This window comes from Bos mutus, chromosome 17, assembly GCF_027580195.1.
Source record: "Bos mutus isolate GX-2022 chromosome 17, NWIPB_WYAK_1.1, whole genome shotgun sequence".
NCBI classification, from domain to species: Eukaryota; Metazoa; Chordata; class Mammalia; order Artiodactyla; family Bovidae; genus Bos; species Bos mutus.
Window position 1 is genome coordinate 18,943,717 of NC_091633.1, and position 27,037 is coordinate 18,970,753.

A 27,037-nucleotide genomic window follows, 5' to 3' on the forward strand; every position below is an offset into this window, starting at 1 on the left:
GAGCCTGGCCCTGAGACCTCTCCCACCTCTCCTCACCCCTCCCATTCTTCCCCCACCCTCTGCCCTTGTTTATCCCTCCATCTAGAATGTTCTTTCCCACAGTTAGTTTCTCATCAGTCAGGTCTCTGTCCAAATGTCTTCATCGCCTCCACCCAGAGGCCCTCCCTGACTACCTCCATCTAAAGTAAACATAGCTCCAACAACCTTCATCCCATTAATGCTGCTTTATTTTTACATAGCCCCATCACCTTCTGAAAAGATATAAAATTTTAAAAATGGTTTACTTCTTCTTTGACTGTCACTCCAACCAAGAGGGCAGGGCTCTTGTCTATCCTATTCATAGCTCTGAATTCGCCTGCTATATACAAGTTACTTGAGAAACACTTCTGGAAAGAATTGATGTATCGAACTACTTCCTGTAAAATGTGAAAGGCCGCCCACTACCTGGTCAAGAGTCTAGGACACTCAGTGATCAGCCAAGCTCTACAGGTGCCCTGGGCCAAGCCCCGCCCTAGACCTGTCTGGAACCCAGAGGAAGTAGGGAACAGTAATCCCTCCCCCTTGGAAGTTCTCAAAGTCTTGCAGGGGTCACGTAGCACCCAATGTTTACCCAGCAACCCACAAACAAACACCAGAAGACATCTAAGATTGCCTTGCTGACACTCAAGCTGGAGGCTGGGGTCCAAATCGGCCTCATAAAACTGCACTGGCAAACACCCTCTAATACAGCTTCTTACGGCTCTGCAATCCAACCTGTTCTCCAGAGGGAGACGGTTACAGTTCACACCTGCTCCTGCCTCCTCCCATGAGGACTTTCTTTTCAGAGGCAGTTAAATATCCAAATGGGCAGGTGGTACAGGCCTTGCTCCCGGGCCCCCCATCCCCAACTGCAGCACCTCCGCCATGCACACAACTTACCCACTAGGAGTTTGACATCTCGGACTGTGAAATCAGGGTCAGGCATCCTGGAAAAAGAGGAACGCAGACATTTGGTGGGAAGCCAGAAACAATAGGGTTAGATCTCACAATGGGGACAGGGGAGGCCATTTTTCTAACAGAGTTCCCTGGTTCTCAGGCTGAAAATCCACAATGAGATAACTCAGCAAAAGGGTAGTGACGAGTTGGTGCCTGGAGGGTCACCCCGGAACTAGTGAGCAGTTTTCTCAACTCAACAGGCAAATCAAACCCCACTCTCCCCGACACCCAAACTCAACACTGCTACAGAGAAGAGGATGGAACTCACTGTCCCCCCACCCACTTTTCCCAGGAAGACTGAAGTGTGCTGTCAAGGTAAGCACCAGAGTTGGGCATTCAAACCTCTGCTTTCTTTTAGAGTGGCTAGCTCTCTCCATGGCTCCACTTTTAGAAAATACTTTCCATAAGGTGTTGTATGGAGGGTGGGAGGAACCTCTTTAAGTTTCGAGGGGGAAAAAAACCACATCACACCAATTGCAAGGATTTGGTGACCCTGGCTACTGTGGCAGTGATGATGTTCACTATTAATTGACAGTGATGCCAAAGGTTTCATTTCTATTCATAGGAATGAGACTCTTGAGCAAATCTGGCCATAGATGCTTGTGGAAGGAGGCAGGCTGTGACGAGGACACCCTCAACCTCCTCCAACCCCTGCCCCAGGGGCAGAAACCTGTTCTTCCAGGCTTCCTCCGGGATCTCTCCCCGATCTGGAGCTCTGACAGATCTCCAAAGAGAATGTAAACCAAACAAGCCACTGTGGGGAGGCAGGTGCTAGGGCACCAGCAGAAAGAGGACACAGGACCTAGTGTCCTGACATCCCCTCCAAGGACTTCCCCAGCGGTCCAGTGGCTAAGATACCACACTCCCACTGCAGGGGGCACAGGTTTGATCCCTGCTCGGGGAACTAAGAACCTGCATGCCAAGAGGCAGGGCCAAAAAAAAAAAGGAACATGCCCTCCAAAGAAAAGGACCAGTTTCCCATACAGTGGGAGATCTGAGTAGAAACAGGCATATAGGCATTCTGCCTCTGCCCAAAGGCTGGCTAATCCCTTTGCAGCTTAGGCACTGCCTCAGTTCCCCTTTAGGAAGTCACTGCGTATAAGTGGGATGGATCAGAAGGGAAAGTCCACACGGTTCAAGTACCCTGTGACCTCTCCATCCAAATTCTCTGAGAATCCAGACCCATCGTTGGAGATTTTTTGCCTCCTCTTTCAGGCCTTGAACAAAGAAGTGCAATCCCCAAATAACAGAGAAAAATCCTGCTCAGTGACGAAAGGTAGGGGAAAGAGTGGAAGAAATCCATCCCAACCTATAAACTGTGTGAGGGAAGGAGACAGGGGAAGAAGCAATTCATTTCAGCAACTTACTTAATTCCCAGGCCATCCTTTTCTCGAAATACCAGGGGAACTCTGAGAGCTTCTCTCTGCACATACTCATAGTTGAAATCTGTTTGGAGATGAGAATTAAATCAGGTTGGTTAAGTCACGAAGGAGGAAATGAACCATGATCCATCGGTCAGGGGAAGAACATTGATGGAGGAAGGGGCAGGGGTTATATGAGATGCAGGCACCAGCTCAAACAGCAAGAGATCCCTAGAAAATGACAAGGAAATGGATGAGGCAAAGCCCAAGAGAAGCTATGCCAACTCTTGGCTCCTCTGCCTACTCAGTCATTCCCTGCATGCCCCACGGGTCAGAACTTGTCAATGAAAGCCCAAGGGCGGTGAGGGTTGGGGAAGGAAACTCAGGAAAGAGCCCCACACAGAAAGAGACCCAGCTCTCACTGCGAAAGAGGGATGGATGGAGAAAACGCATCCCAGGCTGAGCTCAGAAAGTAAAGGAACTGCAGAACTGAAGAATGCCACCTGGGAGGATCTGAAGCCCCATAGAGGAGGCTGGGAGGAGGGTTCTCATTGTAGCTGAGCATCAGGGAAGATCTTATTGTAATATCCTGCGTAGTGAAGGGGAGGGGGGAAAAGCCGGTTTCCCTGGAAACTGTGTATTTGGTGCCAAAATAACTAGGGAACTGGGCACAGCTTTGTTGTCTTAATAGTAAAATTCTGTTGCAGCCATCGCAACACTTGCTTCAGCTGGATAACCCAGAAGGATGCTGCCCAGGTGAAAGCTGTATGAAGGGGACATAGTGAGGCCCAAAGAAAATTCACCACTTAGTTTTCTGTCTGATGGATGCTTGTCTAGCGGACACCCCAACATCCTTATGGAATGCCCGGGAGAATGAAGGAAGCCTTAGTTTCCATTCTCTTGAGTTCCAAAAGTAGGGGAGTTCAACCTTATTCCTAAATATGGAGATGAGGGAGGCGAAGACAAATACTCACACACCCCCAAGCCCTCAGGTAACTAAAGCAATTCACTAAGACACAAGCCCGCCCTGGCCGGTCAGAAAGGAGACAGATGAGATCTCAGGGCACTGAAGCCCCTGCCCCAGAGAAACAGTTCACTAGGGCAGCTTGGGGGGTTGCAGGGGCAGGGAGGCCAAGGCAACTCTGCTCAGAGGAGAGAGAACAAAACCAGAGCTGGGGAAAGCCCTGACCTTAGCAGCTCAGATCCCCAGGGGCTCCTAGTGAATGGGGATTCCTAAGGATTTAAAGGCAGAGAAGTTTAAGAAGCTTCTATTTTGAATCCAGGCTAAGGGCTCCTTCTGTTTCTCAGCTCCTCCCTCGAATTTTGGGGCAAGATCTGAATTAACAACCAACAACCCTAGAGTCCTCTTCTTTGAAAGGAGCCTAGACAGTAGATTTAAGGAATCTCCCTTACTGGAAACCTCCCCCCACTACTACCTTCCTCCCCAGTACACACACACCCAAAGTCCAGCCCCAGGGTCAGCTTCAACTTCCTCAAATGAGCCTGAGAAAACATGAGATCCTGGGCAGAGAATTCCTCACCAATGACCAGGAAGAGTTGCATACTGTTTTCTCCTACAATGCGCCAAACGACTCAAGAAAAATGGGGAAGGAGAGGAATTAAAATCCCATTTGTGCTAAGGAAATTTAAATATAGTTGGGACTAGGCCCCTGTACTATCCGGCCTCTGTGTGCAATGCTCTTTAAGACCTGGCAGGCTAGAAGAAATTTCTTCCTCCTTTCCCCTACAACTACCCCCTACCACCGAACCCCTGCACTCCAGGAAGCAAAGGACACAAAAGAGAAACTTCAAAAATGCAAAGCCAGGCCCTGTCTCTCCTAGGGGCTAACCCCACAGCCCTAGTCACTCAACCAGAACCTGGAGGTGGGGGAGGCTCTTCCCCTGTTAATCAGCTCACTGAGGGATTGGAGGGTTTTCCAAGGGGAATGGGGGATCAACAAAATAGAAACAGTAATATAAAGGGAAACCCAAATAACTGAGAGGCAAAAATGAACTTAAATCCCAGAAGGACACAGAGAGACAAGTAGGCAGAAACAAATCCAAAACCCCAATCCCATTGGCCCAACCAGGGGCCTTGCAGGCCTTAGACCCAAGTCAGAGCATCACTTAATGGTCTGGAAGACACCCCCCAGACACCTTGCGAGTATCAGGGTCAGGCTGAAAATCAGGTCCCGAAGGTCTCAGGTTGGGGTGACATCGCCAACGCCCCCAGGCTTCTCCAACTTCTCTAAACTGGCAGGGCTCACAAGAGGGACAGAGCTCTCAAGGCCTCAGACTTGGGAAGAGACCCTGTTTCCCAGGGGGGTGCCCCAAGTCCTCACCTCCAACTGCCAGGAGGAAGCCTGAAGCCGGAGTGGGGATAACCCTTTTACCTGCAGTCCCCACTTCAAAGCATCAGGGCTGCAGGACTAGAGGCCTTGGGCTTCACTGGGGGCCAGCCAACAACTCCGGGCTCACCCACCCTGCTCCAGTCTGGCAAAGCCCACGAGGTGATGGGGTTCAGTAGACCCCAGGCCTGAGGAGGTGCAGTAAGTGATCCGGGGCGTCCCCAGCTCCAGAGCCCAACTGGCAGGGTCCGAAATGGCACGGGGTTAGGGAGGCTTCAGGCCTGGGGGGCCCTCACCCCAATGCCCCTGGGGTGACCCTGGCCCGCTGCAGCCCATCAGCCGTACTTCGTGCAGTGCAAGGAGCTGAGCCGGCTCCGGGAGGGGTAGAACGCGGCGCACCCGCCCTCCCTAGGTCCACCCGTCGGTCCCCAGGTCCCTCTGTCCGCCGGGCCCCTGGCTCTGCCCACCCTGGGGCTGGTGGTGGGCGCGGGCCGGGCCTAGGCCCACGGCCGGCCCCGTCTCCCGCCTGCCCTCCTCCCTCGCCACCCCACCCCACCCCCCCCAGTGCTCGGCCTCGTTTCGTCACCGGATCCCCTGGAATGGGGGACGCGGGCGCGAAATACGAACCCAGCCACCGGCAGCTCCCTCCCCACGTGCGCTCGGGCCTCGCCGCGGAGGACGGCCCGAGGAGGGGGCGCCTCACCTTTGCCCTCCATGGCGTGCACGAAATCCCCCTGGTACAGCTGGCTGCGCAGCTTTTCCTCCAGGCTGAAGCCGCGGGCGCTGACGATCTCCTCCACGTCCGACAAGTCCTCGTTCTCGTCGTATCTTTGGCGGTCAATCGGGCGCTGCGGGGACCCAAACCGGAGAGCCCGGGACATTATTGGGGGAACTGGGGGTCGCCTCTCACCCTGGGCCCAGCTCGAACAGGTGCAGGAGCCGCGCGCCCCCGTGCACCCCACCTTTGGGACCGGAGCAACTTTGCGCAGAAGCCAAAGATGCTGAAAATCGGGATAAGGAGAGGGACCCGCACCCCCCAGGGTCAGGCGGCGCCCTATACAGGGCACTCCCCTCCTACATCTTTGGAGGCCGTGGAAGGGATTTCTGGAGGACTCTCCCTTGCTTCCAGCCCCCCACCCCCGAGAGGTGTTGAGTTTTGCCCACTCGACCGGGAGCCTGGTTATGTAACCCGCGAGGGGGGCTCCGCACACGGGCTGGCGGGGCATTTGTAGGCCCCGGGAGGAGCCGCCGCAGCGCCCGGCTCGGCGGTAACAGCAGCCCTGGCGGCCGCGGCGGCAGAGCCGGGAAGCCGGAACCGGGGGCCGGCGGCATTTCTAAGCCTGGAGCCGCCCCCGAGCTACCGGGTAAGCTGGAAAGCTGAAATGGAAGGGCTGAGACCCCAGCCGCCCCAGCCGCCCGACCGCTAGTGCGAGAAGAAGGTGGGGGGGAGGTTCGCGGCTTGGGAGGGGGAGAGGCAGACGGCCCGCCACAAAGCTCCCATCGGAGACCCCAAAACGCACCAGCAGCTGCCTCATCTCCCCACAAGCGCGCGCGCACACTCACTTCTTTAGGAGAATCCCCCACCACTCCCCGCATCCCCTGCCTCCTCCCTCCACCGCCGAGCGCCCGGCCCCGCAGCCCCCCAGATTCCGGGCGAACCCCGAGCCCGCTGAGCGCCCCCCCCCCTACGCCTTTCCCCGCTACCACCTCCCCACGTAAGTGTCTGAGACTCAGTCTCACAAGGGACTGGAGGAGTAAGCTGCTTGCTTCCTTTTGCATGCAATTTATTATATTTTTTTCCGGTCCTCTTGCAAAATACAGAAAAGGAAAGAAAAGGCAGCAAGAAACAACGACCAAAAAAAAATAGATCTATCATAAACCAGATACAGATTTGGAAAAAAAAAAAAAAAAGCTACACACCAATCTTCTTCCAGAGTCTTTCTCTGCCTCCATTTTTTTAGGAGAGTTCACCAATTAATTGTCAACACTCCTGCCCCCTGCATTTTGGCGGAGGGGGGAAGGAGGGAAGACCAAAGAAAACAAACCAGAAAATAAATAAATAAAGCAAGCCAGAGCCGAGATCTACAAAGTTTTGCACCAACACTTAAGCAGATCCGTTTGCAAAGTCCTAGGAAACCATTTTCAGCAGTTGTGGGGGGGGAGGCGTCGACGTCATAATCCCCGGAACGTAAACATTGTTGCCGATCGCGCTCGGAGCCCGCGGCCGGGCTAGTAGAGGGAGGGGGCACTCGGCCCGGGATGGGGGCGGGAGGGGGCGGCGGCCCGAGGAGGTGTGGGGCGGGGAGGGCGCCCGGGAGGCACCGGGCGCCGTTAGCGCCCTGGCATCGCTGTTTTGTTGTTGGGTCACGAGTGCGCCTCTGCACGCAGGCGCCGCCGCCGCCCGGGAGTTGTGTGCAGAGCTGACTTTTGGAAGGGCTGAGTTGCAGGCGGCGGGCGCATCCCGGAGATGGCGGGGCAGGGAGGAAGGGAAGGAGGGAGGGGGTGGGGAGGGAGGTGCAGATTTGCACGGCTGGCCTCAGCGGGAGGCGCGGAAATGCAAGCCGAGCCTGCTGGAGTGAAAGCCCCCGGGGCCTGGCACCCCCGAAAACGACCTCCCACCTTAATCCCTGCCCCCATCGCCCACGGCCCCCATGGGCGACCCCTCTTCTTCCTCTTCCTTCATTTACCCCACCTCGTTACCTACGTGGCTGACCCAAATTCAAAGCATTTTGTGTATATATAATTTTTTTTTTCTTTTCTGCTATGTCTTTTTTTTGGGGGGTGGCGGGGGTGGGGGGAGAAATCCTCTCTAGAGCCGTAAGCGGATCGGCCACACGGAGGAAGCATTTGGGGGCTCAGGAAGAAATTAGCGCAGCTCCATACCTGTACGGACTACATAACTTTTAAACTACTGGACTCAAAGGATCCACATACACACAGGTACAGGAAATACAGTCAGACCAAAGCCTTTTCAGACCCAAGCTGACCGGAAGACGTTGCCTTTCATTCATTCATTCTGCCCGCGTCTGTGGAGTCCTTTACTAGGCGAGAAGCCCTAGAAGAGAAGTTGGACATTTTTTAAAGGTCCCTGCGCTCTCCAAGAAGAGGAAATAGATGCTCAGGAGTGAACTACCGAGAGAATCGGATCTGGCGCCTCCTAACGCAGCTGGCAAACATGCGAAGGGTAAGCCCCTATTGGCGGGTTACAGGAGAAATGTCGGTGGAAAGGTGCAAGGCGCTGGGATGGGGCCCGGGGAACTTTGGGTGCGCCTTGATTAATCCTACAGTGCTTCTTGGCGGAGGTATGGGCACCCTCTGTATATATATATGGAGTGTCATTAGATCTGGGAATACTTACCTGTCGACATACCCACCTCCCAAAACTAGAATGGTAAAGGTGTTGTCCTGTAAGTTCATCATGTACAACAGTCGGGTCGACTTTGTGAGAAAAAACTGGCCCTGACATTCTTCCAGCCCAACTAGGCCCGATCTTGAAGGTAAAGATCGTGATGAGATAAGGAGGCACCAGGGCTACAAGAAAGGAACCTTATACCTATTCATAGGTGGCTTTGCAAAAAGAAGAACTTCCCATCCTTTTTTAATTTTACTTCTTTCCTGAACCCTGTGGGATAGTTGGAGCAGATCATTTTGCAGATGGGAAACTGAGGCTCAGAGAAGTTTTGAATCTGGTTGATTGCTCTACCCTCATATCCTCCTCATGTCAACACAATGATCAGACAGATAAGTGGAGAGGAAGTGGCTTCTCCATCAGCGATCAGATGTGAACCATCAGCTCAGTGTTGGTCACCCTATGAGACAGCTCCCCCCTCACTCACCTTGAAGTTTCCTCTCCTATCTTGTATCTTTTTCCGCCCACCCTCCAAAGACTACTGGTTGAAGTTTGTTTTAATCCAAGTCCATTTAACTGGCAAACATCAAAATTTTTTCCAAACTGAAATCGCCCACCTTGTCTTAATGGGGGTGGGAAGGTTTTTGCCTTTAGCCTGTGTCAAGAACCAGGGACTATTTTATTTGCTTCTTTCACTCAAGAACCCTTTAAGGTAAATAGTTTTGCAAATAAGGCAAGTGTGATTCAGAAAGGGAAAGCCAGTCCCCCAAGGTCACACAACTTATAAATGGGATTGCTGAGGCTCAGACTGGAGCCTGCCTCTGCCATCACATCCACTTTTGGATACTGACCCTCTTAACTGCTCCCACATAATGAAATGAAGAAGTGAAGTGAAGTCGCTGAGTCGTGTCCAACTGTTTTCGACCCCACAGCCTGTAACCTGCCAGTCTCCTCCGTCCATGGGGATTTTCCAGGCAAGAGTACTGGAGTGGGTTTGCCATTCCATCTCCAGGGGGATATTCCCTGACCATGCAGTGGGCTGGAAGGTCATGAGTTAAGTGCAGTAAAGCAAAAGTGTGAAGCAAAACACTTGGTCTTAATTCTCCTTTCCTCCCCAAGACCCTTCTGTCTCTCCATGTGGTCGGTCTCATGGTATCCCCAAAAGCTGGTGTCAAGAGAAGACCCGATGGCAGACACCTTAGTGTAAAAACAGTTAAGTCCATATATCACCTGGATGGGGAGTTCTGGCCTGTCAGAGTGGGAAGGGGTTGGGTAGTCACCTAATTTAATCCTGTCCCTTTACAAACCGCCAGGAAACCACAGACCAGAGAAAAGAATGGGCCAACCAGGGGTTTGTTCCCCTTTGATGCCCCCAGAGTGCCTACCCTGCCGCCTGGTCCTAAGTGGTCACTCCATAAATGTTGGGCCCTTGATGGATCACCTTCCTTAGCAATATTTGCATTTTCCCTTTATCAGTAATTGGCAGATGAAAGGCTTTGTCCTCCTGTTGAAAGAATTCCAGGCATTTGCTCAAAGTGGGGGAGGAGGTTATGTTGGGCCAAAGGGGGAAGGGCCAAGAGCCTTGAGCTCCTTCCCTGGCTAATTGTCCCAGAGGAGTGGACTGTAGGTGAGAGAGGGAAGGGAAGCATAAGGTGATTCCCCAGGAGACAGTTTTTTGTTTTGTTTTGTTTTTATCTTGCAGGAAAAAAAAGACCAGGCCAGTTGTATCTGAAACAAAATAATAATGACTTTTGGACCTTCTTGCTCATTCTTACAAAAGGCCCAGTCAGATCCTGGCTGTGTTGGCCCCATTCATTCATTTCTTCATTCATCAAAGGTTGATTGAGCAGCTCTGTGCTCTAAAGACTTCGAGGATGGAAAAATCAGCTCCGATTGTAGCCTCTTCCTCCAGACGGGGCAAGAAGTGGGCTGCCAGCTTCCCAAACAAGTCAGGAAGGACTGATACTGGATGGAACCCCCAGAATCTAGGATTTTTCACACTGTTAGAAACTGAAGCTGTCATATTCATGTATCATTATAATAGCTCCTGATTTTTGAGAGCTTACTCTGTCTTTGAGCAAAAGCTCTCACATTTTGCTATCTCTTGAAATCCTCATCAAAGTTCTCTGAGAGAGGGTCTGTAATTGCCCATTTTTACAGCTGAGGTTCAAAAAGAGGTCAAGTCACTTGCCCACAATTTAGGGCTGCGAAATAGCAAAGACGGGTTTTGAATCCTGGGCTGGTAGGAATCCAGAGCCCAGAGGCTTCTGTCTGTCTAGTCTTTCCTGCAGGGCAGTCCCACAGAACACGAAGATGGAAATGTTCTATGTCTGTGCTAACAGAGGAGCCTCTAGCCACATGTGGCTGTTGAGCACTGTCCAAGAATTATTTAATCAGTTCCCCAAATTTCAGAATGAAATGTGAATAGTGGGATTAAGGAACTAAATGCTGAATTTTATTTAATTTTAATTAAATTTAAATACCTATATATAGTATCTCCCTTACTGGACAGTGCAACCTTAGAGTACAATCCAGAATTTGTCTTGAGGGGAGGTGATCAGGGATATCTACAAAGGTTTTCTAGAAGGAGCCATCTGTGCAACATGAATGGAGTGTTAGCACTTAAACCACCCACTCTGTGTGCCTGCTAAGAGCATGGCACCATAGGCCGCTGGGGATGCCAGCATGATATAAAATTGTCCCACCTGCCCAGATCTGACAAATAAACTTCTCAGGTACAGATGATTGGTGACAGCAGGAAGCCTTAGAAATGGATGACTACTTCCTGATATATATCCGACAGTCAGACTCAAACACAAAGATGCGATGCATTGTAGCCCTATGCAAAATAGATTTGGGAGAAGATTAAAAATGATCTGAAAGCTGGGGAACTGATTAAATAATTCTTGTATAGTTTGTATGCCCAAGGAAATGCTATCAAATCATTAAAAAGAACAAGGTAGCTATATATATATATATATGTATATATATATGCATACATATATATTATGTATATAGGGCTTCCTGGCTCAGTGATTAAGAATGCAAGAGATGAGGGTTCTATCCCTGTGTTGGGAAGATCCCCTGGAGAAGGAAATGACAACCAACTTCAGTATTTTTGCCTGGGAAATCTCATGGACAGAGGAGCCTGGCGGGCTATAGTCCATGGGGTCCCAAAAAGAGCTGGACATGATTTAGCAACCAAACAATAACAAACTATAGATACTGATGTAAAATGATTTCATGATATCCTTACATTAAAACAAAACAAGGTGCAGAATAATACCAAACTGTGATGACCGCTTATGTAAACCAAAGAGAATATATCTATATCTACAGTTTTTTATATGTGCAAAATTTTCTTTGGAAAGAAATACAACTTTTAAATGGGGGAAAGAACTGGAAAAGACAAAAATACTTTTTCTTTGGTACAGTGTGATATCTTTACCATATATAAGTGTTAGTGTTGCCTGATTTTGAACCTTATAGATTTCATTTTATATGTTGTGTTATCTTTTGAATTTTATACTATGCATAGTATAAAATTGTATTACCTACTCAAAATTGAATTTCATTTTATTTGTGATTTTTGAGCCTATGAGTTTCAAAATCAGGCAAATCTAAACCAAATAAATATTATTTAGTTATACATACATAAGTGGTAAAGCATAAATAAAAGCAAAGGCATGATTAACAGAAAAAGCCGGAAGAAAGTCGCTCTGGGCTAGGGAATGTGAAGAGTGAAAGGTACTAGTGATTTTCTGTTTCTTAATCTAGGTGGAGGACACCTGATAAATTCTACTGTGTTTATGAAAGGTTCCACTCTTTAAAAATTGTTTTAAAATTGCTTTCTTCCTCTCCCACTCCTAGTTTCTCCTCTCCACACTCCCATCCCCAGAAAACTTAGCAAGTCTCTTGGGCATCCTCCTAGAAATGGTTTATGCTGTTACAAAACCTCTACATATATTTTCTTTTATTATTGTGTCACACACATATACACCCTGTCCTTCCCCTTCCTTTTTCATTTAATATAATCTTGGAGTTCTTTCCATATACTATCTGTAGAACTGCCTCATTCTAAAATATTACTTTAAGGATGAGATAAATCTGAATCACATGATACAGAAAAATTCAAGATTGGTTAAGAAACATAATAAGTCACAGAATAACCTGTAATGATCCCATTTATGTTAAAACAAACTATAATGTATAGACATGCAAGAGAAAGAAAGAAAAAGGCTTGAATAGAACAACAAACCATTCATTGTTTGATCACTTCTGAGGAGAGGACAAAGTTTTGAGCGGGTTATATAGAGTCTATACTTAATTATTTGCGTTTTTAACAACCATTGTGCCCTGTTAAATTTATCAGATATTTCGAACATAAAGGCATAGAAAATAAATGTAAATAAATATAGGAAGAACTTGTGTATCTAGCATCTCTGTTTGCCAATCCAAACCCTAGAGTTTTGTCATATTTTGGGTCACTTTTGCAATTTAATAAATACTCTGGGACAACAGACCACACTATTACAGTTAAAGTGATTGTAGTTCCCAGAGACTTGTGTGTGTTTGGGTTTTTGTTTGTCTCCTCAGTCCTTGTAGATTGCAATATCTGAGTAAGAAAAACCATGGCCAAATTACACATGGCCTGAGTGTCAGGCTTTGATCCTTTGAGGAAAACAGGTTTGTGCCTAGAGTTCTACATATTATAATATGTCTTCCTTCCTGAAGGTTGGAAGGAAACTTGGAAATAACAGGTGAGTTAATCAAGGGGTTAACTCCAGGAAGAGAGTCATAAAAGTTCAAAGATGCTTTCAAAACTTGCATCTTTGGATTTATGGACAAGCATGTTAACCAATGGAAATCAAAATTCTGGCATTACTTCATCATGCTAAATTGTCATTGGCTGCCAATCGCTGAGGGCTGGACCGCCGGGCTGGCAGTTAACCCTTTCAGGGACAATCATGCCCTTTACATTCATTTTATTTTGAAAGATGAAGCAGGGACAGATGAAAAGCTTAGAAAGGTCCCCAGGCCTCCGAGCTCCACCAGAAGAAAGAGTTTCACCCTGCAGAGGAACACCCGGGGACAAATTTCCTGGAGAAAAGTTTTGAACTTTTAAAGTGTGGAATCAGCTGACCTTGCTTAGTAAGAGGAGAGGGGACGAGAGAGGAGTTTGATTCACTTTTTGTGCTGTCAGAACAGAAACCAGAGTTGGAGAGATTCCATCAATCTTACAGAGCAATCAGTCATTGAGAGGATTGAATTGCATTTCCTGCCCAAAGATGTAGAGACAGATGACCTTTGCAGCAGCTCTCAGACCCCCAGTTCACAGCTGGAGAGAGGATGTGTCAAGCATTTACTTAGGGTCTCACCCTGCCCTTTGTTCAAAATTCAAACTCTTTTTGTGTTCAAGCTGCTGCTGCGTGGTTTTTTGTAGTTGTTGATGCTGCTGATTTTTTTTTTTTTTTTTAACCTCCCACGTCTTGTAACTTATGAGAAACAAACTCTGGCTGATGATAACAACTGGAGGTGCCCCAGAGAGGAAACCAGAATAGAAGAGGGGGAATTTTAAGAGAGACCACTGGGCCTTTTGGTTTTCATTTACTGCCCCTTCCTGGGCTCTTTGAATGCTGCAGGCTGAACTGGATGGAGCCAGAAATCCAGCAAAACTAATAATAATGCTTCATGTTTACATGGCTCTATTACCAAAAAAAGCTTTTACATACGTAACTTCATGTGGGGGGGTGGGGGGAAGAAACTTCTAGAATGGAAGCATTTACATAAAGGAACATTCTAAATTCCCAAATGTCATGAGCTACATGACTTGGACCAAGGACCCAAACTGAGCCTCAGTTATCCCATCTGTAAAGTGGGGGTTGGAGGGGAATCATGATACCAAATGTTGAAGAATTCGTATGATGATTGAATGAGCCAGTGTTCTGGAACAGAGTGGTCAGTAAACCTTGTGTCTTCATTAAAATGAAAGCAGCCACCCGGACTTCATAACTCTAACTAGTTGTGGAATCAAGAGATTTAGTTTGGGGACTTCCCTAGTGGTCCAGTGGCTAAGACTCTGTGCTACCATTGTAGGGGGCCAGGATTCCATCCCTGGTCAGGGAACTAGACCTTGCCTGCTACAACTGAAAGGATTCCGCAGGCCCCAGTGAAGATCCTGTGTGCCGCAACTAAGACCCAATGCAGCCAAATAAAGATTTTTTTAAAAAAGAAGAAATTTAGTTTTCCCCCAAGAGGAAGGCAGCCTGAGATGAAGGCATCAGCCCTGGTTTTCTCTCCAACATACTTTCTCTCCCCAGTAGGTCTCCTTCAAAGTCTGAACACACCAAACTACTTTGAATTCTTTGAATAAACCTGCTTTCTCTCCTCCTGACCTTTGCCTATGCCGCTTCCTCTGCTCAGAGCTCTCTCTCCTGACAGCACTCCTCCTCTTATTTGTAATATAATAGTTCTTATTTATTCTCCTGGAATCAGACTAGATGGCTTCTCTTCCCTCATTCATTGATGTATCTTAAAGGCACAGTGCCAGCACCTACTCTCAAATAGTGTTTAATGGAAGTCCATCATCCCTTACACGCCTCTCCAAGTCCCCAAATTCTTCGTCTTCCAGAAAGCTAGGAATGAAAGTGCCAAGATCTTCTCTTTTCCTAGCGATCCATAGTATACCACTCTTTGCAGATGGAATCAGTGGCTTTTTAACTGTCCTTGAAATGGCATTCAGTAATTCACCAGTTCTTCACTGAGTGCCTCCTACATTCATCCACAGGGTGGACTTTATAGGAAACACTCCTCCTCACCCAGCAACACCTATTTATTGCTCCTGTGCTGTGGTCAGTCTTGTCCAACTCGTTTGCAACTCCATGGATTGTGGCCCTGCCAGGCTCCTCTGTCCATGGAATTTTCAAGAGAATACTGGAGCGGGTTGCCATTTCCTACTTCAGGGGTTTTTCCCCACCCAGGGATTTTGAACCCTCGTCTCTTAAGTCTTCTGCATTGGCAAGCACGTTCTTTACCACTAGCGCCACCAGGGAAGTCCTACTCATGGCTGAAAGCAGATCTTTCATGCCAGTGACGTTAGGATGGTCTGAAACAAGATGGACCGTTGGCTCTTAGCCTCAGCCTGAAGAGAGAGATCTCACCAGTTGCAAACCGAGAGCAGGTGAGTTGGCCCAGCTTACCTTAACACAAAGCCTTTCTCATCCAGAACACTTCTCACGATTATAGTATTCTGCTCATGTATTAATGGTCTACTGTCTGTCTCACTGAAAGAAGTCTCTTCTTTCAGAAATCTCTTGAATGAGAACCTTCTGTAATAGCACAAGGAACTCTACTCAGTGCTCTGCGGTGACCTAAATGGGAAGGAAATCCAAAAGAGTGTGGATATATGTATGTGTATGGGCTTCCCTGGTGCCTCAATGGTAAAGACTCAGCCTGCCAATGCAGCAGACATGGGTTCGAGTCCCGGGTCAGGAAGATCCCCCGGAGAAGAAGATGGCAACCCATTCCAGTATTCTTGCCTGGAGAATCCCAGGGACAGAGGAACCTGGTGGGCTACAGTCTATAGGGTTGCAAAGAGTAGGACATGACTAAAGCGACTGAGCACCCATGCATATGTATATATATATATATATAACTGATTCACTTTGCTGTATAGCAGAAACTAACTATACTCCAATAAAAAAATAAAGAAATGCAAATAATGTCTGTCTAGTGGAACCCAAAGGTTATGGGTTTATGACCCTGTTTTACAGTCACCAGTTTTTTATCTAATTTAGCAGTCTAATAAATTGTAATAAATTTAATAACCCACCTCCACCCCCCCAAAAAGAAGGAAGTCGCTGCAACTGACCTTGGTATTACTCACTGCTTATCCTCAGCCCGTATGGCTTGGCTCATAAAATATACCTACCAAACATTTGTTGAACGAATGAATTCAGCAAACTCCACAATATGTCTATTTTCAGCTTGAGCAACTAAACCTTAAAGTGTACCTCTTTGAAGAAGATGCAAGGGCTCTAAGAGATCCTATGCTGTGCTATGCTAAGTCACTTCAGTCGTGTCCGACTCTGCGACCCCATAGACGGCAGCCACCAGGCTCCCCCGTCCCTGGGATTCTCCAGGCAAGAACCTTGGAGTGAGTTGCCATTTCCTTCTCCAATGCATGGAAGTGAAAAGTGAAAGTGAAGTCACTCAGTCGTATCCAACTCTTAGCGACCCCACGGACTGCAGCCTACCAGGCGGCTCTGTCCCTGGGATTTTCCAGGCAAGAGTACTGGAGTTGGTCGCCATTGCCTTCTGAGCGACTTCACTTTCACTTTTGTGCATTGGAGAAGGAAATGGCAACCCACTCCAGTGTTCTTGCCTGGAGAATCCCAGGGACAGCGGGGCCTGGTGGGCTGCCGTCTATGGGGTCGCACAGAGTCGGACACAACTGAAGCGACTTAGCAGCAGCAGCAGCAGATGGCAAATAATGTTAAAACATGCTGAAAATTTTACACACTGAGCTCCAACATGAGTGAGAACAAAGAATATCTATTAGAATAATAATCGGAACTTACCTGGTGGTCCAGTGGCTAAGACTCAGCCCTCCCAATGCAGGGAGCCCAGGTTCGATCCCTGCTCAGGGAACTAGATCCCACATGCCACAGCTAAAGATCTCAAGTGCTGCAACTAAGACCCAGCGAAGCCAAATAAGTACATAAATATTCAAGAAAGGAAAAAAAACAGTAATATCAATTGCCTAGTGTGTGCCAGGTATGGGGTTGGGTGCTGGAGCTCGAGTAGTGAGCTGAAATAAACATGGTGGTCATGACTTTCAGACTAGTGAAACTTAGCAAAAGGGAGATTGTAGCAACAGTTGCACAGACAGAGGGAACATCACAACTGATAAGTGGGTCACAGCAGAGCAGTATATGAGGCTTGAGATGTATAATATATGTTGGGGGAGAAGGGGGTTGACCTGGCTTGGGGTTGGGAAGGAAGTTAGGGAGCTGTTCCAAGAAAGTGAGGCACAGAACTGAGCTCTGAGGCAAGAGTTAGGCTGAGTGTGGGGGAAGTGTTCTCAGCAGAGAAAAATAGCAGATGCAAAGTCCTCGTGATGGGGGAGTACATATGGTAAAGGAACTGAAAAAAGGCCCGTATGACCCAAATGTAGTGAGCTGAGGATGGGGGTTAGGGATGAAATAAACTGGAAAAATAAGTAGGCACTTCAAGAACGAATTGAGGGGCTTTCCTGGTGGTCCAGTGGCTAAGACTCTGAGCTCCCATTGCACGGGGCCCGGGTTTGATCCCTGGTAAGGAAACTAAAATGTCACATGCCTCAACTAAGACCCGGCACAGCCAAATAAATAAAAATCTTTGAAAAAAAAAAAAAAGAACTGGGCAATATCCGACAAAACTGAAGGATTGGGTAGCCTATGATCCTGCAGTTCCATGCTGGGAAGATTCTAGAGAAACAGACACAAGTGCACCAGGAAGTATGATCAAGGATGGTAACCTCAGCTGCATTGTATGCAATCTTGGAGAACTTGGAACATCTCATGTTCATCGACAGGGGAGTGGACACATTGCAGGTATGTCTTTCTTGGGTTCCTCAATAAACAGAGTCTGAATCAAAAGTCTACTTTGTTGGGGAGCGCATTCCCAAGGAGAAAGAGTGCAGAAAAGAAGTGAGACAGGGAAAGAGTCAAATGAGGGTACCAAGGAGAGGCCATAGTTACCGTGGCAACTCAGGACAGTTCTGGGGAAAGAAGGGAGAGGAATTATCTCCTAGCTCCTGATCAAAGGTTTGCCCCACTGGGGTGTAAACACCCTCCTTCTTCAAGATTACCTATGTGTGAGCACCTAGGAGGCCCTCAGTATCACACAGGAAAGCCCCAGATAGAGGCTGTTTGGCCCGAGCCCCACAAAATCAGTCAATATGGTAATCAGTGGTTAGGATGAAAAAAATGGCAAAAGGAAATCACCCAAGATAGGCGGTTAAGGGCTCTGAAGAAGCCTATGGCGGGCACCTTGTAAGGTGGAATCTACGCAGCAGTGAAAAAAAATTGGCCTAGAGCGCTCCTTGTGTCTACAAGATGACTCTGACCAGAAAATATTGAATCACATGACAAGTTGCGTAAGTAGGCACAAGCTAAAGTTCTGAACTTTGTATAAATTTCAGAAATGGGCCAAAGTAACAATGTATATAAAAAGCAATGGAACACATAAAGGATAAAGGCCAAACTGAGAAAAGTAGTTACTTCGGGAAGGAGGAGGAGACTGGGTTGGGCAGATGAGAATTTCAAAGAGAAATGCTGGTAATGTTAGGGTTCTTTTTGCTGGTGTTTTTCCTTTCTCTCCTTTTTTAATGGTACACTTCACAGATACGCATGTTATCATCCTTGTGTAGGCGCCATGCCAATCTTTGTATTGTTCCAGTTGTAGTAGACTGCACAGTTTTTTTAAAAAAGTATTTATTTGGCTGTGCTGATTCTTATTTGCAGCACCTGGGATCTAGTTCCCTGACAAGGGATTGAACCCAGGCCCTCTGCATAGAGAGTCTTAACCACTGGACCACCAGGCAATTCCCATATTAACTATTTCTTAACAAAATGGTACATTATAAAAGCTATCTTTGTACATTATAAATGTTCTAAATGAACCAATCATTAAATGTAAGATCCCAATTAAAAAAATTATGAGTAAAGAGTGACTTATTTTTAATAAAATTTTATTTATTTGGCTGTGCCAGATCTTATCTGTGACATGTGGGATCTTTATTTGCAGCATGGGTGATCTAGTCCGCTGATCAGGGATTGAACCCAGGCCCCCTTCATTAGGAGCTTGGAGTCTTAGCCACTGAACCACCAGGCAAGTCCCAATAGTGACATCTGAAATTATTATTTAAAAAGAAGAGAAGCATGTTGATGGGGGCATAAGTGTGAATGTACTTAATGCCACAGAACTGTATGCTTTAAAATGATTAAAATGGTAAATTATATATATATTTAACCCCTATTTTTTTAAAAGGGGGGAAAGAAGGAGGGATGGAAAGTGGCAGATCAGGCAAAGCCTTGTGACTATGGTGAGGATTTGAATCTTTAACAATTTCTACCCACTGCGTGAATTTTTATAAGTAGATTTATATAGAAGTCCATGCAAGGAGTTATACCAAGGAAGGAGACCAAATCCTTCACTGATAACTGGAAAAGTCAGGTCAAATAGGAGGGTGGGTAACCTGTCAGGGGCCTCCAGCTGCTGCCCTCTTGCTGAATAAAGGAACAACTGCCAGTAGAGGATCAGCAGTAATCAGACAAGAGGCGATGACTGAACACACAGGACAGGCAGAGTACTTCCTGGGTGCCCAGGAGATGGACAGGCGAGTGAGTGATGGGTGAGTCCACCTGACCTTCAAAAAGCTAGTTCCCAGGTGAGAAGGTAAGACTGGTAAAGGTACCCACAAGTACAAGGTGATAAGGGGCCCCTTTGCACTCTGAACACACCCACATAATAGCCTTATCTTTCCATGTTAATTTATTTATAGGCATTTTAGCAGGAAGACTGGGGGTTTCTTGAGGGCATTCATTGATTCAGGCATTTATTGAACGACTGTCTACGCAGGCACTGATTTGGGGCAGCTGGTATACAGTAGATATTTGATAAACGTACATTGCCTTGCATTCCATCATCACTCAAATGCTCTTTTTTTTTTTTTTCTTTGCTGCACAGATGTGGGATCTTAGTTCCCAAACCAGGAATTGAACCCCATAGCCCCTGCACTGGAAGGCAAAATCTTAACCACTGGACCACCAGAGAAGGCTCTCAGATTTGTTTTTAAAAAAATTTTGCTAGTTGCTGTTACAGAATGGCTTTAAAAGCAGAGACATCAGGGAGCAGTTTACTGCAGACCTCTCGGCAGGCAATGATGGTAGCCTGGTTAAGATGGAAGAGGCGATGCCGGCCACAAGAGCTGAGATTTTAAGAAAATGTGGGTTTCCTGATGAATTGTATGTGGTGGGAAAAAGGCAAGGGGAAGCAAGGACCCAGGGGTGACTCCTAGGATGATCAGCACCCCAATTTTCCCTTCTCCAGGGCCTCTGGAGAGAACCACAGAACCACATTGCACTTGACAGTCTGCTCCTGGGATGCTGGGCATTTTTATGTGATTAGGCTGGAATAGTTCTCTGGGAAATAAATGCCCTCAGTCTAAAAGGCTTTTACAAGCCAGGGCAGCGGATTAAAGGCGGCCAGGCTGAGGAGAAATTCCAAGGTCAGGAGACAGCTGGGCATGGAGACTTTTAATCTAAACCTTAAAGGTTTTTATTTTTCACTCCCTGAACCCAGGGTGTCACTTTAAATACGTGTTTGGCAACATCGGCTGTTCTATTTTTCTTTTTAATTATACAAAGAGAGATCCTGGAAACAGCTCAGCCCCCAGGCTGGGGGAGGCGAGGAAAGTCTGGCAACAGTTGGAGGAGGCAGACACCAGCTAAAAATTGAGTGGATTGAAGTCCGTCTGAAGGCTAGTGGAGACTCTACCCTGAACTCGGTGGGGGAGCCCTGACTCAGGGTTTCTAAAAGGAGACTGACAGTCACCAGCTTAGAATGGAGAGATGACAGATGGACAAATCTGCAAGATAAAAATATCACTAACACTAGCACGACTCTCGTACCTTGAGTTTCTTCCCAGACCTCTGTCCTCCTCCTTTCTTTCATCCTCTGAGCAGAAAACACTTAACTAGACAATTCATTCACATTTACAGGCTGCTCCCTACTCTATGCTGGGCTCCGGGTTCAACTGTTTGTATGTGTTGTCTTGGGATTTTTTTTTTTTAATATATATTTGTTTGTTTGCACCAGGTCTTAGTTGCAGCACGCAGGATCTTCCATCTTCATTGTGGCATGTGCGAACTTTTTTTTTTAAGGTTTTTGTTGTGGACCATTTGTTTTGTCTTTATCGAATTTATTACAATATTGCTTTTTCATTTTATTTTATTTTTGGCCCCAAGGCATGTGAGATTAGTTCTCTGACCAGGAATTGAACCCACACCCCTGCACTGGAAGGTAAAATCTTAATCACTGGACCTCCAGGGAAGTCCCAGCATGCAAACTCTTAGTTGCAGCAAGAGGGATCTAGTTCCCTGACCAGGGATCGAACCTGGGACCCTGAATTGGGAGCTCGGAGTTTTAGCCACTGGACCATCAGGAAACTGTTGATACCTTGTTTAATGCAGACAGCAATGTTGTGAGTAGATAATCATACATATTATTATCCCTATTTTCTAGATGGTGAATCTGAGACTTAGAGAGATTAAATATAACTCCAGCTCCCCAGTGTTGGGCCTGGGCTTGTTTGCCTTCAAATCCATTCCTTGCCCTTCCTCTGCTTAGCTCTGTATCACTCGGATGCCAACCTCTGCAGGCTGCCAAAAGAGCTGACTTCCTTTATAGATCGACCAATGGGAGGCAGTGATAGGAGCCTGGTAGGCGGGAAGAAGGGAGAAGCCAAGGTTTTTCTCCCTCTCTCTGTCTCCGGAAATAGTTCCAGGAGCAGCTGCATTTCCTGTGTCTCTACCTCCCACCAGACAGTGCCACTGTGGGTCCAGCTTCCACCTGGGGAGTCCAGTCCTTCCTGGGTACCAGAAACACCACCCCTGCCTCGGTCCATCCAACTCCAGGGGTGGTCCTGGCCTTCCTGCAGTTGCTAATCTGTAGGTTCTTCACCCTCCCCTGTTTGCCCGCTTCCATGGTTCTTCCATTACCTAGGAGGCAAATGCATACATTCTCCTAGTGTCTGCTTCTCCTGCTTGGATTCTCACTGATGTTCTACCTTTCGTGAATACTCACCATCTAGCCAATTCATCTGGTTTGGAATGACACAATCCTCTTTCCTTGAGCACAGGACATCCCACAAAACGAAAAATAGTAACCACTGTTTGTTGAGTCAAATGTTCTTTCGTGGAACACTCATAGCCAAATTTTCTTTCTGCCAAATTCCATTAATTACTATCCCCATTTGACAGGTGGGGCTCAGGTTGAGTTGCTTGCCCAAAGGGGTACAGTTATAAACTGACAAAGCTGGGATTCACATCAAGGGACTCCTAAACCCATGTGACTTTCTCTAATCTCTGCTGACATCTTTTTGTTGTTGTTTTTAATTTATTTGGCTGTGCTGGATCTTAGTTGCAGCATGTGAGATCTAGTTCCCTGACCAGGGATTGAACCTGGGTGCCCTGCACTGGGATCGTGGATTCCTAGCCACTGGACCAGCAGGGAAGTCCCTCTGCTGATATCTTGAACACACTTGCAGCCCCATGATAAACCCATTAGGACTCAAGTCCCTTGGGTGACTGAAGATCCCTCCTCATCTCAGTCCAGGGTACATATATGAGCTTTCCTAGTGTAGGGGCTTCCATGGTGGCTCAGATGGTAAAGAATCTGCCTCCAATGCGGGAGGCCCGGGTTCAGCCCCTAGGTCAGGAAGATCCCCTGGAAAAGGGAATGGCTACCCACTATAGTACTCTTGCCTGGAGAAACCCATGGACAGAGGAGCCTGGTGGGCTACAGTTCATGGGTTTGCAAAGAGTTGGACATAACTGAGTGACTAACACAGACACACAGGGCTGCTATAACAAACTATCACAAACTGGACAGCCAAGAACACAGAAATTTATCGCCTCACATTTTGGGAGGCCAGAAGTCTGAAATCAAGGTATCAGGAAGACCATGATCCCTCTGAAGTCTCCACGGAAAGATCTGACCCAAGCCTCTCTCCCAGCTTTTGGAAGTCTCAAACACTCCCTGGCTTGTAGATGGCCATCTTCACCCTGTGTCTCTTCATATCATTTTTTCTCTGAGACTCTGTGTGTCTAAATCTCCTCTTTTTATAAGCACACATCATACTGGATCAGGGCTTACTGTACTTAAATGATCTCATTTTAACTTGGTTGCCTCTATAAAGACCCTGTTTTTAAATAAGATAATGCTCGGACGTACTGGGAGTTGGAACTTAAAACATCTCTTTTGTTGGGGGGAGGGACATAATTTAACTCATAACAGTCCTTGATGCAGGTGCTCTGTCTCTACAGTGTGGCCTCGGTCCATTTTCCTATTTTTGGTGGCTCTGAGAAGCTTGCAGGATCTTCTTTCCCAGGCCAGGGATTGAACCCAGGACCATGGCAGTGAAAGCACTGAGTCCTAACCACTGGGCCTCCAGGGAACTCCCACTCCTCTTTTTCTAATGGAGGATGCTAGATTTCCGGGAAGACCCCACCCCTTTAAGAGACTGCGGTAACTTCCAAGTCATGTTTGTATTCCAAACGTATCCCAACATTCTACCCCAAAATATACAGCAAGATGTAAAGCAACTAATATAGCCAAACCCATTTTGAAAAAGTAGGACAAAGTTGAAAGACTTAACCTATCTAACTTCAACACTTATTTTAAAGGTAATCAAGAGAGTGTATTCTGGCATATTAGAAAATAGAGCAATGGAATAGAATAGAGAATCCAGAAACAGACATTCACATATAATCGTTTGATTTTTGACAGAATGGTCCATGCGTTTCAATGGGGAACTTGCTTCTTATCTTTTAAAACTTTTTAAAAAAAAATTTATTTGGTTGTGGCTGACCTAATTGCAGCATGCAGGATCTTCAGTGTTGGCACGCAGGCTCTAGTTCCCCGACTATGGGTTGAACCTGGTCCCCCCTGCATTGCGAGCATGGAGTTAACCACTGAACCCCCAGGGAAGTTCCTCTAAGGCTTTTTTTTTTTTTTTTTTTAATATTTATGTATTTGGCTGCACCGGATCTTGCTTGTGGTATGTGGGATCTAGTTCTCTGACCTGGGATCAAACTCAGGCCCTCTGCATTGGGAGCACAGAGTCTTAACCACTGGACCACCAGAGAAGTCCCAAGGCTTTTTTTTTGTTTTAATAATTGTTATTTATTTATTTAGGCTACTCTGGGTCTTTGTTACTTTTGCCCTGGCTTTCTATAGTTGAGGTGAGCAGGGGCTACTCATTGTTGCTTTGCCCAGGCTTCTAATCATGGCTTGCTGGGGAGCACGAGCTCAAGAATCAGGGACTCCGTAGTTGTCGCGCACAGGCTTAGCTACTCTGTGGCATATGGGATCTTCCCGGACCAGGAATTGAACCTGTATCAACCCCTGCACTGCCAGGTGAATTCTTATCCAGTGTGCCATCAGGGAAGTCCCCTCTAAGATTTTTTAAAACTCTTGTGTTTTAAAGTTTTAAAACATAGGTGAATATCTTTATGAGCTTGGGACTGGCAAATATTTCTTAGCCAGGACACAAAAAGCACTAACCATAAAAGGCATGAGCACAAACACAGTCCCAGCGATGGCTTCTGACCAGGGAGGAGAGTGAGCCCTAAAAGGTCAGGGCCTGAGGGGCGGGAAAGTGGGGTAGCGGCTCCCCTGCACATGGTCTCTGAGCTTCGGGTGCCGAGGATCATTCTGAGATCAACACAAACCCTAAATCTGAATTTTGTATCCAGTCCCCTGCTTCCTTCCGTCACCCAGTTCTTTAACTCTCAAAGCCCCAGGATCACGCACTAATGCCGCCTTCCTGACGTCCTGTGGAGCTGGCACCAGGGGTGGGCAGCAGAGGGATTTCACACATTCTTTGTGACACCTAGAGGGAGTCACATGCATAGAAGGAAAACTTTTGAACTATTAAAAATAACTGTACAGGGAACCTCCCTGGTGGTACAGTGGTTAAGACTTCACCTTCCAATGCAGGGGGCATGGGTTCAATCCCTGGTGGGAGAACTAAGATCCCACATGCTGAGTGGCACATCCAAAAAATGAAAGAAAGAAAAAAAATGTACAGAAGGAGGGTACTTCCCATCACCAGAGGTATAGAAGCACTGGTCTATAAAGGCAGGAGCTCAAGAAATTATGGCTCTTTTATTATTATTAATTTAGGGCTTTCAAGCCTCAAGAGTAGTCAGAGGTAAGGCAGAGATAGGGGAAGGAAATAGAAGCAACCATCCATGATGGGCTCTGACAAAATGCTCTTATTTCAAACTGAAAGTGGGGAATTCTTTATGGCCTTATTGGGCAGGAAGGGGCAAGGGATTTCCTCTTCAGCTGGGCATCAGATTTACCCCTTCTAAAAATGTGCCTGGTGGTGGTGATTGGGTGTCCAGACTCGGGGTCCATGAATAGGTATTTGTAATCTTTCTTTTTGCTAAGAGTATTGTTTGCTCAGAGAGGTTAAGTAATTTGCACAAGGTCACACTGCAACTGACTGGCCAAGGGAACAGTCAACCTTAACCACCGCAGAAGACTAAAAGTATTTAAAACTGAAGCTTATCTAGTGTGGTGGTTCTCAAACTTTACCCAAAAAACTTGCTAAAAGGAAACTGCTTGGGTAGGTTTTAGTAACTTGCATTTAAAAAGAATACCTCTGGAGATTCTGATGCAGAAGCAGGGGTCACTTTGGTGGTCCTTAAATCCCAGATTCTAGAGACTTACCGACTCAGTTTAGTGTCCTGTACTACTACTTACTAGCTTTCTGTGCGTTTTTTTTTTTTCATCTACAAAGTGATGATATACACCTGAAACCAACACAATATGGTAAATAGACTATAATTTTTAAATGGTGATATTAATATGAAAATGTAAGGAATTTTTTAGTTCAATATAATATTTAATACATTCAATACACTAAATAATAACAAAATCATTAAACATATTTTTAAAACATTAAATAAGATAATATAGATATTTGTTGTTGTTCAGTCAGTAAGTTGTGACTCCGACTCTTAGTAACCCATGGACAGCAGCACACCAGGCTCCTTTCTTCTCCAGTATCTCCTGTATCCGTGTGTGAGTCACTCAGCCTTGACTCTTTGCAACCCCATGGATGCATGGGGTCCTCACCAGGCTCCTCTGTCCATGGAATTCTTCAGGCAAGAATACTGGAGTGGGTGCCATACCTTTCTCCAGGGGCGCTTCCCAACCCAGGAGTTGAACCTGGGTCTCCAGCATTGCAGGCAGATTCTTTACTGTCTGAGCCACCAGGGAAAGAAAGAAAGTTAAGTCGCTCAGTTGTGCCTGACTCTTTGTGACCCCATGGATAATAGCCTGCACGAAGCTCCTCCGTCCATGGGGTTTTCGAGGCAAGAGTACTGGAGTGGGTTGCCATTTCCTTCTCCAGGGAATCTTCCCAACCTAGGGATCGAACCCAGGTCTCTCACATTGTAGACAGGTGCTTTACCGTCTGAACCACCAGGGAAGCCCCCACTATCTCCTGGTGTTTGCTCAAATTGATGTCTATTGAGTCCGTGATGCTATTTAACCATCTCATCCTCTGCTGCCCTCTTCTCCTTTTGCCTTTAATCTTTCCCAGCATCAGGGTCTTTTCCAATGAGTTGGCTCTTCACATTAGGTGGCCAAAGTATTGGAGCCTCAGCTTCAGCAACAGTCCTTTCAATGGATATTCAGGGTTGATTTCCTTTGGGATTGACTGGTTTGATCTTGCAGTCCAAGGGACTTTCAAGAGTCTTCTCCAGCAGAATTCAAAAGCATCAATTCTGTGCTCAGCCTTCTTTATGGTCCAACTCTCACTGTTGGAAAAACCATAGCTTTGACTATACGGACCTTTGTTGGCAAAGTACTGTCTCTCCTTTCTAATACATTGTCTAGGTTTGTTATAGTGTTTCTTCCAAGGAGCAAGCATCTTTTAATTTCTTGGTTGCAGTTACCTTCCACAGTGATTCTGGGGCCCAAGAAAATAAACTCTGTCACTGCTTCCACTTTTTGCCCTTCTGTTTGTCGTGAAGTGATGGCACCCGATGTCATGATCTTAGTTTTTTGATACTGAGTTTTCACTCTCCTCTTTCACCTTCATCAAGAGGCTCTTTGCTTCCTCCTCACTTTCTGCCATTAGAGTGGTATCTGCTTGTCTGAGGTTGTTGATACTTAATATATTTAATAAATTATCAATTACTCTGTTATTTAAGTATATTTTATAT

The 27,037-nt window shown here is 46.7% G+C and overlaps 1 protein-coding gene across 6 annotated transcripts in view; it reads right to left on the minus strand.

Moving 5' to 3' along the window:
- Positions 1-6,920, minus strand: part of KDM2B (lysine demethylase 2B) — a 118,602-nt gene extending 111,682 nt beyond the window's left edge. For 2 of the 6 annotated variants that reach the window (XM_070386199.1, XM_070386198.1), the window contains exons 1-4: positions 6,605-6,920; positions 5,388-5,532; positions 2,343-2,421; positions 919-965 (exon numbers count right to left, since the gene is read on the minus strand). In XM_070386199.1, coding sequence (XP_070242300.1) covers positions 919-965; positions 2,343-2,421; positions 5,388-5,532; positions 6,605-6,637 — 304 coding nt within the window. In that variant the 5' untranslated portion in view covers positions 6,638-6,920. Of the gene's footprint in view, positions 1-918; positions 966-2,342; positions 2,422-5,387; positions 5,533-6,204; positions 6,342-6,604 lie in introns of those variants that run through there. The other 4 variants (XM_070386201.1, XM_070386202.1, XM_070386200.1 and 1 more) reach the window with 4 other exon arrangements.
- Between the last annotated feature and the right edge of the window lie 20,117 nt (positions 6,921-27,037).